Source organism: Oncorhynchus gorbuscha, linkage group LG09, assembly GCF_021184085.1.
Source record: "Oncorhynchus gorbuscha isolate QuinsamMale2020 ecotype Even-year linkage group LG09, OgorEven_v1.0, whole genome shotgun sequence".
Taxonomy (NCBI): Eukaryota; Metazoa; Chordata; class Actinopteri; order Salmoniformes; family Salmonidae; genus Oncorhynchus; species Oncorhynchus gorbuscha.
The window spans coordinates 51,311,470-51,330,248 of NC_060181.1; the positions used below are offsets into that span (position 1 = coordinate 51,311,470).

An 18,779-nucleotide genomic window follows, 5' to 3' on the forward strand; every position below is an offset into this window, starting at 1 on the left:
TTGTTACTTTTATGTTATTGTTTCTTTTTAATTATTTTACATTTTTCTATTTCCTTATTTTTATTCATTCATTGTTTACTTCGGTTTATTTAGTAAATACTTAACACTTTGTTGGTTAAGGGTTTGTAAGTAAGCATTTCACTGTAAGGGTACACCTGTTGTATTCGTTGCATGTGACAAATCAAATATTATTTGATTAGATGTTTTTATTTAGAGCTCCAAAACAGAGTTGTGTTGAGGCAGGCACACAGCCAAGACAACGCAAGAGTGGCTTTGGGAAAAGTCTCTGAATGTCCTTGAGTGGCCCAGCCAGAGCGCGGACTTGAACCCTATCTAACATCTCTAACATCTCTGGAGAGACCTGTAAGTGGCTGTGCAGTGATGCTCCCTATCCAACCTGACAGAGCTTGAGAGGATCTGCAGAGAATAATGGGAGAAACTCTCCAAATACATGTGTACCAAGCTTGTAGCGTCATACCCAAGAAGTTTCTAAGCTGTAGTCGCTACCAAAGGTGCTTCAACAAAGTACTGAGGAAAGGGTCTGAATACTTATGTAAATATGATATTTCCTTTCTTTTCTTTTTGGCTAAATAAATAAATAAAAACAATTTTGCTTTTCATTGTGGGGTATTTTGTGTAGATTGATGAGGGGGAAAAAATGTTTTAAGCAATTTTAGAATACGGCTCGTTCTCTCACTCGTTCCAATATGATCTATATCTACAGTAAGTGTCCATGTGGGTACCAACTGACATTTACAAGTGCTTTTGCTGCACTCGAGTCTCATCAGCCCGATTCAAAACCCCCTTGACATTTAAAAACCACAGAAAGTACTCCGTTGCCCTTCTCAACCCCCTTCCAACAAAACAAGTTGTGAAGAAACTGATCAAGAGGCATCTTTGAATATGCTGACATTTTCCCTTATAACCAAAGAGCCACCTGCAACACTTGCAGGGGAAATTTTCATCCACAATGCCATGGACAGTGGTTTCCCCCTGTCAACCTTTACATTTCTCCCAAACTTTAAAGTTCTATTCGACCTCCACTGTCACTTCTGCAACTATATCACTTATTGAAAAATTGCTGTTTTGTCACCAGCTGAAAGGAGATGTTTTCATTGAGGGACTGAATTTGAATAATTCAGTGCTTCTTTAAATACCTTCAAACACACTGCATTGAGTTGACACTGACCCATATCTAAATGTCATCCCATTGGGAATGAATGTTCGCATCTGAAATGGCACCCTATTCCATATATAGAGCACAACTGTTGTCCCTATGTGGGCCTTGGTCAAAAGTAGTGCACTATATAGGGGATTATGGTTAAATTTCAGACCGCTCATGACTCCCTCTGTCCACCCTACACAGGAAGTGCCCTTTGAAGCCATCCACTACATGACTGGTGAATGTAACTACGGTGGCCGCGTGACGGATGACTGGGACCGGCGGACGCTGCGCACCATCCTGACGATCTTCTACACCCCCAAGATTCAAGACCCTGACTACAAGTTTGACCCCAGCGGCCTGTATTACTCACCACCGGAGGGAGACGTAAGGAACAACTTCTCATATGGTTGAAATGTACAGTGGGGCAAAAAAGTATTTAGTCAGCCATCAATTGTGCAAGTTCTCCCACTTAAAAAGATGAGAGAGGCCTGTAATTCTCATCATAGGTACACTTCAATTATGACAGACAAAATGAGAAAAATAAATCCAGAAAATCACATTGTAGGATGTTTAATGAATTTATTTGCAAATTCTGGTGGAAAATAAGTATTTGGTCACCTACAAACAAGCGAGATTTCTGGCTCTCACAGACCTGTACCTTCTTCTTTAACTTCTTCGAGATAGGGGGCGCTCTTTTAATTTTTGGATACAAAACGTTCCCGTTTTAAACAAGATATTTTGTCACAAAAAGATGCTCTACTATGCATGTAATTGATAGCTTTGGAAAGAAAAAACCCTGACGTTTCCAAAACTGCAAAGATATTATCTGTGAGTGCCCCAGAACTAATGCTACAGGCGAAACCAAGATGAAATTTCATACAGGAAATGCCCCCGATTCTGAAGGCGCTGTGTTCCAATGTCTCCTTATATGGCTGTGAATGCGCCAGGAATGAGCCTGCACTTTCTGTCGTTTCCCCAAGGTGTCTGCAGCATTGTGACGTATTTGTAGGCATATCATTGGAAGATTGACCATAAGAGACTACATTTACCAGGTGTCCGCCCGGTGTCCTGCGTCAAAATTATTGCGTAATCTCCAGGTCCATGCGCATTAGGTCCATGCGCGTTCCATTTCTTCAGAGGAGAAACCAAACTGCCACGAATGATTTATCATCGATAGATATGTGAAAAACACCTTGAGGATTGATTCTAAACAACGTTTGCCATGTTTCTGTCGATATTATGGAGTTAATTTGGAAAAAAGTTTGTATTGTAATGACTTAATTTTCTCTTTTTTTCTTACCCAAACGTGATGAACAAAACGGAGAGATTTGTCTACACAAATAATATTTTTGGAAAAACTGAACATTTGCTATCTAACAGAGTCTCCTCATTGAAAACATCTGTTTCAAAGGTAAATTATTAAATTATTTTATTTGAATGCTTTTCTTGTTTTTGTGAAAATGTTGCATGCTGAATGCCAGGCTTAATGCTATGCTAGGCTATCAATACTCTTACACAAATACTTGTAAAGCTATGGTTCAAAAGCATATTTTGAAAATCTGAGATTACAGTGTTGTTAACAAAAGGCTAAGCTTGAGAGCTAATATATTTATTCAATTTCATTTGCGATTTTCATGAATAGTTAACGTTGCGTTATGCTAATGAGCTTGCGGAGAGGATTACACTCCTGGATACAGGTTTTTTTCGTAGCCAAACGTGATGAACAAAACGGAGCGATTTGTCCTACACAAATAATATTTTTGGAAAACTGAACATTTGCTATCTAACTGAGAGTCTCCTCATTGAAAACATCTGAAGTTCTTCAAAGGTAAATGATTTTATTTGAATGCTTTTCTTGTTTTTGTGAAAATGTTGCATGCTGAATTCTAGGCTTAATGCTATGCTAGGCTATCAAAACTCTTACATAAATGCTTGTTTAGCTATGGTTCAAAAGCATATTTTGAAAATCTGAGATGACAGTGTTGTTAACAAAAGGCTAAGCTTGAGAGCAAATATATTTATTTCATTTCATTTGCGATTTTCGTGAATAGTTAACGTTGCGTTATGGTAATGAGCTTGAGGCTATAAATAGGATCCTGGATACGGGATTGCTCGTCGCAACAGGTTAAGAGGCTCCTCTGTCCTCCACTCGTTACCTGTATTAATGGCACCTGTTTGAACATGTTATCAGTATAAAAGACACCTGTCCACAACCTCAAACAGTCACACTCCAAACTCCACTATGGCCAAGACCAAAGAGCTGTCAAAGGACACCACAATTGGTGGCTGACTAAATACTTTTTTGCCCCACTGTATTTGTGTACTTTGTGAAAGCAAGAACACAAAAAATTCCCATTATTCCAATCGCTCTAGCTCCAAAATGTTTTAAGTTTTAAACGTCACATTTTCTTTAGGAAATGTCCTTTTCTAGTTTATTCATCCAGGTGAGTCCCATTGAGATCGGAATCACTTTCTCGGGGGAGCCCTGGTCAAATGAAATGGACTGTTCGCCTAAATCGCAAAGCTGTTTATTCTATGGTTGAAAAAGGGATGTTGCACCCCAATATCAAAACATTTACTTGAAAGTAGAGCAGGGTTCTCCAACCCTGTTCCTGGAGAGCTACCATCCTGTAGGTTTTCCAACCGTAATCTAGTGCACCTGATTCTAATAATTAACTGGTTGATAATCTGAATCAGGTTGGAATGAAACCTACTGAGGGTAGCATCCAGGAATAGTGTTGGAGAGCCCTGAAGTAGAGGTGAATTGTACCTTTAAGATCTGAGAAAGATTGGATATAACTCTGGGATTAATCGACACAGGCATGTTCATATGTATTATTCATGCCCATCTGTGCATGAAACATGTACATTGCTTCCACTATAATGCGAAGACACATTACGTATTCATTCATTTCAGTTATGATGTATTTTGTCTTCCCTTATTAAATATGATATTTGTCCATTGGGGTGGCAGGTAGCCTAGTGGTTAGAACGTTGGACTAGTAACTGAAACGTTGCAAGAGCGAATCCCCGAGTTCACAAGGTAAAAATCTGCTCCTGAACAAGGCAGTTAACCCACTGTTCCTAGGCTGTCATTGAAAATAAGAATTCGTTCTTAACTGATTTGCCTAGTTAAATAAAGGTAAAATAAATCAAAGTGATCTTTGTTAATGAGTAAAGAACAAATATTATGATGTGAGATTGAGGAACAGTCAACATGAAGGCATCAAATACTATGGAACTACACTTTAAATGGTCTAGCTCTGGCGAACTATAGACGTAAAGAGACAGAGAAGTCAAGAAAGTCAGTTGAGGTGATTTAAGTAGTACATTAACTTGTTCAAGAAAGTTCACTTTTGGAGGTACCTTTAAGTCATTAACGAGACACGGCGCCCACTGCCAGTCGTGTCATTTAATTTATTTGTGAGAACAATTATAATATATGCACAATTTTATTTGGCATTTTCCTAAACCCCATATTTTATTCATGAACTTTCATTTACATAGTCATTATTCTAAATGTCACCAATCTACCCCCCTTCCCCCTTCTGCAGTATAACAGTTACATAGACTACACCAAGGCTCTGCCTCTGAATCCGTCTCCTGAGATTTTTGGTATGAACGCCAACGCTGATATCACCAAGGACCAGTCCGAGACGCAGCTTCTCTTCGATAGCATTCTGCTCACACAGGTATGGCCAGCAAACTCACCACAATAGATCATTGTAGTGCCTTTGCACACACACATATTATACACACACACTTGATTTGTACTATAGGCATGCAAAGATATGGAATACAAAGTAAGCTCACCAACATTTTGGCACAGTGAATCCCAGTTTTCAGATGTGCCATGATTCTTGTCTTAATAGCAGGGTGTTTTGGCTTGGGATCTATTGAATCAGTGGCTAAAGTTAACACAGCCCTTTCTTTCCGTTGGCAGTGAATTTGGAGGTTACATCATAAACCAAAGCAAAGCACACCTTCTTGTCACCTATCCCAGATGTCCCAAATCTTTGTACGTCATTTATAATCATGGCATGTTTCCAAACTCAGACCAAACCCATGTGTTTGTGTGTGTGATGCCTTGCATGTACGCATGCATATGCACACACACACACACACACACACATCTTACCTATTATATCAGTATCTTTGCCAGACTTTAATATTTGATTACCTTCCATTAAACTGTACCATGCAATATTAATTAGGAAGAAAAGTTATTTGGACAGTGATATCTCCCTCCAAAAATCTAAACTCCCTTTCGTGTAAATGCGATGCATTGTCTGCCTTTGACGGAGTATGATAACATGGTGTGACAATCACTGGCTTTGGAGAAACTCTATGATCCCACTATCATGACCCAAGGCGAGGCCCAGATGCAGACACAGGGGCCATAAGATTGAAGTCTTACTATGTTTATTAATCCAAAATGAGTAGGCAAGAGAATGGTTGTGGACAGGCAAAAGGTCAAAACCAGATCAGAGTTCAGGAGGTACAGAGTGGCAGACAGGCTCGTGGTCAAGGCAGGCAGAATGGTCAGGCAGGCGGATACAAAGTCCAGAAACAGGCAAGGGTCAAACTGTGAGGACTAGAAATAGGAGAAATGAAAAAAGCAGGAGAACAGGAAAACTGCTGGTTGACTTGGAAACATACAAGGTGAACTGGCACAGAGAGACTAGAAACACAGGGATAAATACACTGGGAAAAATCAGCGACACCTGGAGGGGGTGGAGACAATAACAAGGACAGGTGAAACAGATCAGGGTGTGACACTCACGTCTCATACTCCATGAAAGCTCTCTTTGAGTCGGCCCAAGTTACTAGCTCGTAGAAGCTTAGCTTACATCTATCACAACCACTCACAGTAGAACTCTAAAGGAGTGAACATCAAACCCAATGGGGTGACAGAAATTGAGATATTTTTAGAATCTACAGCTGGAGTTAAAAAAATAATAATTGTTTAGCTTTGCTAAAAATTAGGCAAATGATTAGGGCTAACTGCTCAGGCATAATGGCTCACAAATAGACACACACAGACACACAAATGCACACCACACACACATATGCACACATACACTGAGTATACAAAACATTAAGAACACCTGCTCTTTCTATGACCATGGACTGAGCAGGTGAACACAGGTGAAAGTTATGATCCCTTATTTATTGTTAAATCCACTTCAATCAGTGTAGATTAAGGGGAGGAGAAAGGGTAAAGAAGAATAGTTCACCACCCACAGGACATCCAGCCAACTTGGCACAACTGTGGAAAGCATTGGAGCCGACATGGGCCCGAATCCTTTTGACACCATGTAGTTCTGCTGTTCTGAGGGCAAAAGTGGGAGAATGCAACTCAAATATTAGGAAAATGGTCTCAGCCAAAAAAAAAAGAATGTACAATTAGGACTCAATGAAGCCTAATCTTGATTCATACTTATCGTCTTCACTAAGATTAATAATAGTTGCAGTCAAGTGTGAACTTTATTAGCAGCGAATACGGGACCATTACTCTGAATGACCAATAAACAGGAAGATGCTCCATGTGGAATGAAGCAGCTATTTGTCATTCCTACTGTAACCCCAACTATCATCTAATGATTATCCATTACCGCTGGGTCGTGACAGCGCTACCAGTGAGTAAATATGGCAAGCGGGAAAATAACCATTCTTTAGAATGAATTACTTTGAAAAGTTCAGGGAATTGTTTTTTATTTGTTTCCCTGGCACTCCAGACTTATGCAAGAAAGGGATTTGAAATTTCATGATGACACTTGTTGGTAACCAAACCTGTGTGTGTGTGTTTGTGTTTGCAGGGAGAGTTAACAGTAAGTATCGCTGAGGCCTTGGACCTCAGTGAGCATTACAGATAAGTAAAGCACAGGGCTTAGACTCAAGGGAGAAACAAGAGTAAGTACAGATAAATTGATGCAGTACCTGTGTGTAGTCAGAATAATCTTGAGTTGTTGAAGGTTATAGTTGGATTTTCATGATAGGGCCTTGGAAGAGACTAACACTGGTAAAATAAAAATTGAAATGTTTTTTTTTTCACCTTCAACATACCACTAAGTAGCACACAATTGTATTTGTTGTCCAAACTCGAGCACATTAACTTCTATGTCTCCTGTCAGTCACGTTCCTCAGGGGGTGACGCCAAGTCATCAGACGACATGGTGTATGACGTGGCTGCAGACGTCCTCAGCAAGCTGCCACCCGACTTTGACATTGAGGCATCCATGCGCCGCTTCCCCACCAGCTACAACCAGAGCATGAACACAGTGCTGGTGCAGGAGATGGGCCGTTTCAACAACCTGCTCAGGATCATCCGAGACTCCTGCATCAACATCCAGAAAGCCATCAAAGTAAGGAGAACATTAACCTAATGTACAGGCGTAAAATAAACACTTGAGCAGGGTCAAAATAAACCGGAAGCATCCGATTTTCAGGCTTTGCCTCTATGCTTTTCCTCTAAACCAGATGCATAGTGCGAAATCCAAACTACAGAATGATAAATATTTAACTTTCATAAAATCACAAGTGTAATACATCAAAATAAAGCTTAACTTCTTGTTAATCCAGCCGCTGTGTCAGATTTCAAAAAGGCTTTACGGCGAAAGCACACCATGTGATTATCTAAGGACAGCGCCCTGCATAGAAAAGCATGAAAAACATATTTCAACCAGGCAGGTGCGCCACGAAAGACAGAAATAGCGCTATAATAAATGCCTTACCTTTGAGGATCTTCTTCTGTTGGCACTCCAAAAGGTCCCAGATACATCACAAATGGTCCTTTTGTTCAATAATGTCCTTATTTATATCCATAAAAAGTTTAGCTGGCGCGCTTCAGCCAATAATCCACCCAGTTTCCCTCCATCAAAATGCATACAAAATTAATCCCGAACGTTACTAATAAACTTTTGCAAACAAGTCAAACAACGTTTATAATCAAACCTTAGCTACCTTAATATGTAAATAAATGATAAAATGCAAGACAGATAATCGTTATTGTCTTTACCGGAGAAAAATACCAAAGAACGCGCTCGCTTCCACGTTCTTGGAAACACTACAACCAAAATTGGAGCCATCTAGAAAAACTAAAATTTCTGGCTAATTTTTCCAAAAAATAGCCTGAAACTCTTTCTAAAGACTGACATCTTGTGGAATCCCTAGGAACTGCAATCTGGGAGAATTTCGCCTGATAATAAAACAGCCATTGAAATCTGTGGTAGGCTGAATTTTTTGGGAGGGGGGTGATTTGTCCACGGGGTTTCGCCTGCCATATCAGTTTTGTTATGCTCATAGACATACTTTTAACAGTTTTAGAAACGTTAGAGTGTTTTCTGTCCAAGTCTACCAATTATATGCATATCCTAGCTTCTGGGCCTGAGTAACAGGCAGTTTACTTTGGCCACGCTTTTCATCCGTACGTGAAAATACTGCCCCCTACCCGAGAGGTTAATGTTGTAAATGACTTGTAGCTGGAAACGGCAGATTTTTTTTATATATTTTTTTTATTGATATCTATATAGGCGTACAGAGGCCCATTATCAGCAACCATCGCTCCTATGGCACGTTGTGTTAGCTACTCCAAGTTGATCATTTTAAAGGCTAATTGATCATTAGAAAATCATTTGGCAATTATGTTAGCACAGCTGAAAATTGTTGTTCTGATTAAAGAAGCAATAAAACTGTCCTTTTTTAGACGAGTTGAGTATCTGGAGCATCAGCATTTGTGGGTTCGATTATAGGCTCAAAATGGCCAGAAACAAATAACTTTCTTCTGAAACTTGTCAGTCTATTCTTTTTCTGAGAAATGAAGGCTATTCCATGCGAGAAATTGCCAAGAAACTGAAGATCTCGTACAACGCTGTGTACTATACTACTCCCTTCACAGAACAGTGCAAACTGACTCTAAGAAGGATAGAAAGAGTGGGAGGCCCCGGTGCACAACTGAGCAAGAGGACAAGTACATTAGAGTGTCTACTTTGAGAAACAGACACCTCACAAGTCCTAAACTGGCAGCTTCATTAAATAGTACCCGAAAAACACGTGTCTCAACGTCAACAGTGAAGAGGCGACTCCAGGATGCTGGCCTTACTTAAGGGCACATCAACAGATGTTTATATCTTGTTGGCTCAGGGATTCAAACCAGTGACCTTTCAGTTACTGACCCAATGCTCATAACCACTAGGCTACAGCTCAACACCATAGTGCCCTTCAATCTCATCACTAAGCTCAAATCCCTGGGACTGAACACCTCCCTCTATAACTGGATCCTGGACGGGCCACCCCCAGGTGGTGAGGGTAGGCAACATGTCTGCCAAGCTGACCCTTAACATGGGGGCCCCTTAGGGATGAGTGCTTAGTCCCCTCCTGTAATCCCTGTTCACCCTCGAATGCATTGTCCGCACAAAATCAACACCATCATTAAGTTTTCTGATGCCTATAGGGAGGAGGTCAGTGACCTGGCAGTGTGGTGCCAGGACAACCGCCTCTCCTTCGACGTCATCAAGACAAAGGAGTTGATCGTGGACTACAGGAAACAGAGAGCCGAGCCCGCCCCCATCCACATCGAAGGGCCTGTACCGGAGCGGGTCGAGGGCTTCAAGTTCCTCGGTGTCCATGTCACTAAGGACAACACATACCAACACAGTTGTGAAGAAGACACGACAATGCCTCTTCCCCATCAGGGGGCTGAAAAGATTTGGCACGGACCCTCAAATCCTCAAACAAAACTACAGCTGCACCATTGAGAGCATCTTGACTAGCTGAATCACCGCTTGGCATTGCAACTGCTTGCCATCTGTCCGCAATGCACTACAGAGTGTAATTTATACGGCCCAGTACATCACTGGGGCCAAGCTCCCTTTCATCCAGGACGCCAACACCAGGCGGTGTCAGAGGAAGGCCCAAAAAATTGTCAAAGACTGAAGCCATCCAAATCATAGACTGTTCTCTCTGCTACCACATGGCAGGTGGTACCGATGCACCAAATCTGGAACAAACAGAACCCTGAACAGCTTCTACCCACAATCCATAAAACTGCTAAATAGTTCATCCGGGTAGCTATTTGGTTATCTCCATAGACCCCCTTTTTTCACTAACTATTTTGACTCATCACATACACTACTGCTAATTATATATATCCTGTTGCTCAGTCACTTTACCCCTTCCTAAATGTACATATCTCCTTCAATTACCTCGTACCCCTGCACATTGACTCGGTACTGGTACCCTGTGTATATAGCCAACTTATCATTACTCATTGTGCATATATTCCTCAAGTTATTATTTTTTAAATTATATTTCTTTCTACATTGTTGGAAAGGGCACATAAGTAAGCATTTCACTCTTCGTCTACACCTGTTGTTTACGAAGCATGTGACAAATACAATTTGATAAAGTACATAAATGTATCTTGGAAGCGCAATGACATTTCAAAGGAAGCAAATAATTTGTAGGAAAACCCTTTGTCATCATTGTGATGTTGTCAGATTGACTTTACAACAACAATAATCAAGGGTGCAACTTTGGTTTTAGAAGTGGGGGGGACATAACCTGTCGGGGGGTCCTCCCTCAGAATTTCTGGGCATCTAAAGCTCATTTCCAGCATTTCTACCCAATCTAATATTGGACAATCTTATTGTAAACACTTCTACATGAATGTGGATGTTACCATGATTATGATAATCCTGAATGAATCGTGAGTAATGATTAGTGAACACTTATATACGCACAAATATCATAGCCCCCCAAAAAAATGCTCCGCTGTTAGTGTAATGGTGAGAGGTTGGCATGTCTTGGTTTGATATTCATGCGTCTAACTTTCTCACTCATAATTATTCCGAATTATTTACTATTCATTTCTATTGGGCTCAAAATAATCTGAAACACAACCAAAACAAACAGCAAATGCATCCAACAAATTTGTAGTTGGTGTAGTCATTACATGCTATGAATGTGGGACCAAATACTTTTTACTACCTAATGCACATACAAGTGAATTTTTCCCAATACTTTTGCTCCCCTAAAATGGAGGACAATGTTCAAAAAGTGCTGTAATTTCTAAACGGTTCACCTGATATGGATGAATACCCTCAACTGAAAGCTGGCAGTCTATACTTTTAAATTCATAGTCATTGTTTGTTTTAAAATCCAAACTTTTGGAGTATAGAGCAAAAGAAGAGAAAATGCTTCACTTTCCCAATATTACTGAGGGCACTGTAATTCATATCATAGGTGTAATAGTACTGTTGACCCCTTTTTACTTGCACATAAGGTAGCTGGATCGCCCAGTCCTGCCCCTAGGGGTCCAACGTCCTGCAGCGCTCCAAACCAAAACACTGCACTCAAGCTTCAGGATCTTTGTCAAGCAGTCATTATTGGTTTCAGGTGTGTTAGCCTAAGGCCAGAGTGACTGAGCAGCCCAGCAACTAGGGATTGCTTAAATAGGTTTCTCCCCTGAAATGGCCATGTTTTCAATACAGACTCCTTTTGTTGTACAGTATTCCATATAAGGCATCCAGACCATATGACAGTTACAGTATAGCCATAATCTTGTAATAAATCAAATATATTTTAACTTGAAATTTCTGCCATCCATTGTGACATTGTGGGAGGATAACCAACCTTCCAATTAATGGCAATGCATTTCTTAGCCCTTGTAAACGCTAGGTTACACAGTTTCTTCTGATAACAGTCTCCAATATCAACATTTTCAAGCAAACAAAAAAAGGGAGAAGGGAGTTACTGAGATCCTCTTTGCCAGAATTCAGCTAGCCTTCACAAGACCATAACATATGCAAATATATCCCTGTTTATGTTTTACACCTCCAGCAGAGAAATTACATTTCTGAGTGCATGTAATTCAGTTTCCCTGTCATATAGTACGTTGTATGGATGGTCTTAAACTGCAGTAATTTATGTCTGAGATTATATGAACATGACTGGGCATTCAAACATACGGTATCTGTATCCATTCATCGTCATCAATAGCTACTACCAGGTCTTCCTCACATTTTGATTTTACATGTTTTGAGATATTGGGAAAAGCCTCTATATTGATACAGTTTGGAAATTAACTTGAGGTTTGTCAGGCTACCTTAAAAATAGTTTAAATCTTGAAGCATCTGGCTTGTCCAGTGTTTGCTGTACAAATAATATATTGTTGTATCTGCAAAAAATCACCTCAGCTTTGTCACAGAATTGTCCTTCTTGGCTGCTTGACCCTGCTGAGACCCCTGTCACCATCTAATCCTCCTAAAATGAGGCATGACAAAAAATGACCTTGGTGTTCATTTATACATTATATTATCAAAGAATAGAATTAGTGGTTCAATCATTTAAATTACCATTATTACCAGATCCCAGACTGTAGCATTAAGACACCTGTGATAGAGGAATTTTAAATTCCCTTATGTTTTATTGCCAAAACCAATTAAATTCGCACTCATTTCTAATTCATGATAAGTTGTAAGTTTATCATTTGCATGAATTAGCAAGAGACCAGTCTTAAAAAACAAGTTCAGCATTTATTCTTGATGAGTACTGACCCAAAATACAAAGAACATTACATTTTAAATCTGAAGAAGACATAAAATGACGTCATCAGTTACACCCCCTCTCCCAGTATTACAATGGCGTAGTATTCGGTCCTGGAGATAGTTTCACTCCCCTCATAAACTACATTCCAACCTGCCTAAAGGATATACTTCTCTCTGCTAATGGAATCCAACCAAAACATTCTTATCTGTTTGAAGTACTATCTTATCTCTGCTTTAAAACTTTCCCAGGAGACACAGACACAATTAATTTCTGCTTACATTTTCAGTAACAGTACAATTAAGAACCCATACTTTTCAAATCATAACACAATAGTATTAGCATGAATGGTTCTAATCATTAAAGTATACATAATTGATCATCTAAACTATATTTTCCTCTATCACCTGTCACCAACATATCCTGCTAAGACATGATGAGCATAATGTGTTGTGTACTGACTGTGCACCATGACAGTGAAGCCTGATTAGCTGTTTATTGCTGTGTTTGTGTGAAAAGTAGGGAATTAGCTAGGGAAGCTGACAGTTCAATAATGTTACATTGCTATATTGACTAATACAAACTCGCATTCCACGGAACAAAAATTATATCTTTTGGCTGCTGGTTTCATAATTTCATTCAGATCTAGTGTGGTTGAGGAAAAACGAAAAGCTAACTTTAGCAAACTTTTGGCCAGTTCTCTTTCTAATGGTTCATCAACTTGCGAAAGCTAGCCAGGTTAATTTACTTCTATTGAAACGGGACAAAACAAAGGCTATGTTTCCATACAAACAACAGCTGTTAGAAATAATAGCCACCTTATATCGCTATCTATCTGACAGATAGCTAGAGGCTCGAGCTGAACTGGCTGTGGTAGCTACTAGGTAGCTAATTAATTCACCTCAGTCGAGAGGGGATGAAACCGTAGCTAACGTTACATGTCAGTTATACTAGCTAATAGCTCAACACTGGGAATAAACACTAGTTTCATTTTTTTCTGTCAAGTTAAACAGCAATTACCTTGCCAGCTACATCAGTCAACTAAAGAGTAGCCAGTTTCTGCTCTGCTTGCTTTTTACAACTCAGAGAAAGAGGGCAACACACTGATTGCAGCTTCATCAGTTCAACTCTCCCGTGCTGGTTCAGCCAGCCTTACAGAAGCTTTGCCTTTCACACAGCCTGTTTGCCTGCTCTGTGGTGTCCGCATGGTCCTAAATCTGGCCAAAAACTTCAAACAGCCACCCAACCACTCTGAGGCATCTGCATCCTAAAGCGCACCGTTGACACTTTTTGTATCACATTGCAATGATAAAACCGGGGATCCACAAGTGCAATTTCAGGATGTGGGGTGACATGACCTCCACGTCCCCAGTGATTAGTCCCCAGTTGCACCCCTGACAATAACCAAATGATTGGATAGACAAATAATTAGTGAATTAATCTAACGCAGCAGATGACAGGGTGAGTTTAGAATTCTCGAACATATGACAAAAGCAGCTTCAATTTGACTGAGATGATGTGACTTTTCCAAATTCCGAAAAAGATAGACTACGATTTTGATGCACCAAGTCTGTTGCTTTTTCTCCCCCTCTTTTCCGGATAATCTACATAACGTCACAAACGCTGCTGCAGCGGCCATTCTCATGCTTTCAAAGTATTCGGACGAAAAAAACTGAGCTTTTAGATGTAGTATAACGTTAGCTAACTAGTGAAGAGTGAGGGGAGAGTACTGGACTTAACGTTAGTTAACTTAAGCATTTCTAGCTAATTATTTAACATTAGTTAACAATGTTAGCATTGCTAGCCAGTAGATTTGGCGACATCATAATGTTTCCTACTAATTATTTGTCTACTTTAGCAATGCCATCGTATTTTTAACACACTAATTTAGACAAAACAATAATTTTGGGAGTCACGATGGCTGAGACATCGGAATTTAGAATCTTCATAACAGTGGCATGATGCGACTGAGTGATAGAGGTGCAACCCATGAATACGGCTTGTTATAAGTGCGCTGGTTCAAATGGACTTGATGAGAAGTATATTTTGAATGCGAAGGGCTAGCCACTGTTTTACCCCACTGAAAAGCAGAGCTGGGCTCAAAAGCATTCGATTCCTGTCGACTAAAGTTGCTCAAATGATAAATTCACTAGATTAAAGCGACCCTCAAAGCCTAATCCAACAACATAAACGTAAACAAGAAAAATATAAACAATGGAGCCAATACATCCCATGAGAGAACACATTTAGTGTTCTTCAGTCTTCTATTCAAGTGCTGGACTCATCTCTGCCTAGATCCTACTCTGTGTGAATGCCTCAGCACTGAGGTTGGTACTCGAGAGGGCACCCTCTGTGTCTAAGTGGGCCCTAGTAATAGCTTCAGAGACAAACACTAGCTCTAGGGAGCCTCCTTAGGGTTATGTCACTGTAGAGTTCCCACACTGAGTGTGTTACCCCTTATAATCTGTTTGGAAGAGGTTTTGAACTAAGTCCCTGTCTTAGCGAGTCGACTATTCAGATGAAGCTCCAGTCCTGTGGGGTTAAAGCAGGAACGGGACGATGAGTAGGGTTATCGGGAGATGACAGTGATTTGAGTAGAGTGGAGCCTCTTGCCTAGCCTTTCTCAAGTACCCGTTATTTGGCTGTCACATCTCTGGAGAGATGTTCTAAACGGACAAGCCTGGATCTCTTCCTGGTTGCTACACTCCACAGTCTGAGACTCTCTTCTTCCTGGATCTGAGATGGGCTATAGTGTTCACTGTTCAGCATACCTACTGTACATAGGACTTTAAGAAATTAGTGTTTCGCTTTGTGTATACAGTATGTATGGGTATTATGATTTATGTATTATTTAGGCTAGCCCACTATAACTCCCGAATGGCGCAGCGGTCTAAGGCAAGGCATCTCAGTGCTAGAGGTGTCACTATAGACACCCTGGTTTGAATCCAGACTGTATCACAACTGGCCGTGATTGGGAGTCCCATAGGGCGGCGCACAATTAGACCAGCGAACTTCTGGGTTTGGCTGATGTAGGCTATCATTGTAAATAAGAATTTGTTCTTAAGTGACTTGCCAAGTTCAATAAAAAATAAAATATCTGCAATGTATTGCTATACCTCTTGTCTTAACTGTGTTTCTCTCTGTGTGTGTGTGTGTGTGTGTGTGTGTGTGTGTGTGTGTGTGTGTGTGTGTGTGTGTGTGTGTGTGTGTGTGTGTGTGTGTGTGTGTGTGTGTGTGTGTGTGTGTGTGTGTGTGTGTGTGTGTGTGTGTGTGTGTGTGTGTGTGTGTGTGTGTGTGTGTGTGTGTGTGTGTGTGTGTGTGTGTCAGGGCCTGGTGGTGATGTCTGGTGAGCTGGAGGAGGTGGTGAACAGCATTCTGAAAGGTCGTATCCCTGGCATGTGGATAAAGAAGTCCTACCCCAGCCTCAAACCCCTGGGCAGCTACGTCAATGACTTCCTGGATAGACTGAAGTTCCTACAGGTACATGCTCCGTGTGAAGTTTCCCCTAGGTAGTGAAGAATGGCGCCGGAGGGGATGGCTGCCATTTTAAGGGCTCCTAACCACTTGTTTTTTTCTTGCATTGTTGTAACTCTTATGACCGAAAATAGCTTCTGGATATCAGAACTTTTGGATGAGCTCCATCCGAGACCAGCCTACCAACGGGACATTAAAAACTGTAATATCTTATGTTTCATCGAGTTGTGGCTGAATGCCGACATGGATAATGTACAGTTGGCTGGGTTTCCCGTGCATCTGCAGGACAGAACAGCTACGGCCGGTAAGGGGTGGGGGTGTGTGTCTATTTGTTAATAACAGCTGGTGCGCAATGTCTAATATTAAGCTAGTCTCGAGGTATTGCTCGCCTGAGGTAGAGGTATGAGTTACTTCCGGCGCCGACAGAGATGGCCGCCTCGCTTTGCGTTCTTAGGAAACTATGCAGTTTTTTGTTTTTTTATGTGTTCTTTCTTACATTGGTACCCCAGGTCATCTTAGGTTTCATTACATACAGTCGAGAAGAACTACTGAATATAAGAGCAGCGTCAACTCACCATCAGTACGACCAAGAATATGACTTTCGCGAAGCGGATCCTGTGTTCTGCCTTTCACCCAGGACAACGGAATGGATCCTAGCCTGCGACCCCAAAAAATGACTTTTCGTAAAAGAGGGAAACGAAGCGGTCTTCTGGTTAGGCTCCGGAGACGGGCGCATCGCGCACCACTCCCTAGCATACTTCTCGCCAATGTCCAGTCTCTTGACAACAAGGTTGATGAAATCCGAGCAAGGGTAGCATTCCAGAGGGACATCTGAGACTGTAACATTCTTTACTTCACGGAAACATGGCTCACTGGAGAGACGCTATCGGAGTCGGTGCAGCCAGCTGGTTTCTCCACACATCGCGCCGACAAAAACAAACATCTTTCTGGTAAGAAGGGGTGCGGGGGGCATATGCTTTATGGTTAACGAGACGTGGTGTGGTCACAACAACATACAGGAACTCAAGTCCTTCTGTTCACCTGATTTAGAATTCCTCACAATCAAATGTCGACCGCATTATCTACCAAGGGAATTCTCTTCGATTATAATCACAGCCGTATATATTCCCCCCCAAGCAGACACATCGATGGCTCTGAACAAACTTTATTTGACTCTTTGCAAACTGGAATCCACATATCCTGAGGCTGCATTCATTGTAGCTGGGGATTTTAACAAGGCTAATCTGAAAACAAGACTCCCTAAATTGTATCAGCATATCGATTGCGCAACCAGGGCTGGAAAAACCTTGGATCATTGCTATTCTAACTTCCGCGACGCATATAAGGCCCTCCCCCGCTCTCCTTTCGGAAAAGCTGACCACGACTCCATTCTGTTGCTCCCTGCCTACAGACAGAAGCTAAAACAAGAATCTCCTGCGCTGAGGTCTGTTCAACGCTGGTCCGACCAATCTGATTCCACACTCCAAGACTGCTTCCATCACGTGGACTGGGATATGTTTCGTATTGCGTCAAACAATAACATTGACGAATGCGCTGATCTGGTGAGCGAGTTCATTAGAACGTGCGTTGAAGATGTCGTTCCCATAGCAACGATTAAAACATTCCCAAACCAGAAACCGTGGATTGATGGCAACATTTGCGTGAAACTGAAAGTGCGAACCACTGCTTTTAATCAGGGCAAGGTGACCGGAAACATGACCGAATACAAACAGTGTAACTATTCCCTCCGCAAGGCAATCAAACAAGCTAAGGGTCAGTATAGAGACAAAGTAGAATCTCAATTCAACGGCTCAGACACAAGAGGTATGTGGCAGGGTCTACAGTCAATCACGGATTACAAAAAGAAAACCAGCCCAGTCACGGACCAGGATGTCTTGCTCCCAGGCAGACTAAATAACTTTTTTTGCCCGCTTTGAGGACAATACAGTGCCACTGACACGGCCCGCAACTAAAACATGCTGACTCTCCTTCACTGCAGCCGACGTGAGGAAAACATTTAAACGTGTCAACCCTCGCAAGTCTGCAGGCCCAGACGGCATCCCCAGCCGCGCCCTCAAGAGCATGCGCAGACCAGCTGGCTGATGTGTTTACGGACATATTCAATCCCTATCCCAGTCTGCTGTTCCCACATGCTTCAAGAGGGCCACCATTGTTCCTGTTCCCAAGAAAGCTAAGGTAACTGAGCTAAACGACTACTGCCCCGTAGCACTCACTTCCATCATCATGAAGTGCTTTGAAAGACTAGTCAAGGACCATATCACCTCCACCCTACCTGACACCCTAGACCCACTCCAATTCGCTTACCGCTCAAATAGGTCCTCAGGCGATGCAATCTCAACCACACTACACACTGCCCTGGGTCTCGACCCCGCCCTGTGCAACTGGGTACTGGACTTCCTGACGGGCCGCCCCCAGGTGGTGAGGGTAGGTAACAACATCTCCACCCCGCTGATCTTCAACACTGGGGCCCCACAAGGGTGCATTCTGAGCCATCTCCTGTACTCCCTGTTCACCCACGACTGCGTGGCCACGCACGCCTCCAACTCAATCATCAAGTTTGCGGACGACACAACAG

The 18,779-nt window shown here is 41.6% G+C and overlaps 1 protein-coding gene across 1 annotated transcript in view; it reads left to right on the plus strand.

Moving 5' to 3' along the window:
* dnah7 (dynein, axonemal, heavy chain 7) overlaps positions 1-18,779 on the plus strand; it is a 224,626-nt gene that overhangs the window by 186,325 nt on the left and 19,522 nt on the right. The window contains 4 exon segments of the mRNA XM_046362668.1: positions 1,367-1,549; positions 4,720-4,857; positions 7,300-7,530; positions 16,037-16,189. Coding sequence (XP_046218624.1) covers positions 1,367-1,549; positions 4,720-4,857; positions 7,300-7,530; positions 16,037-16,189 — 705 coding nt within the window.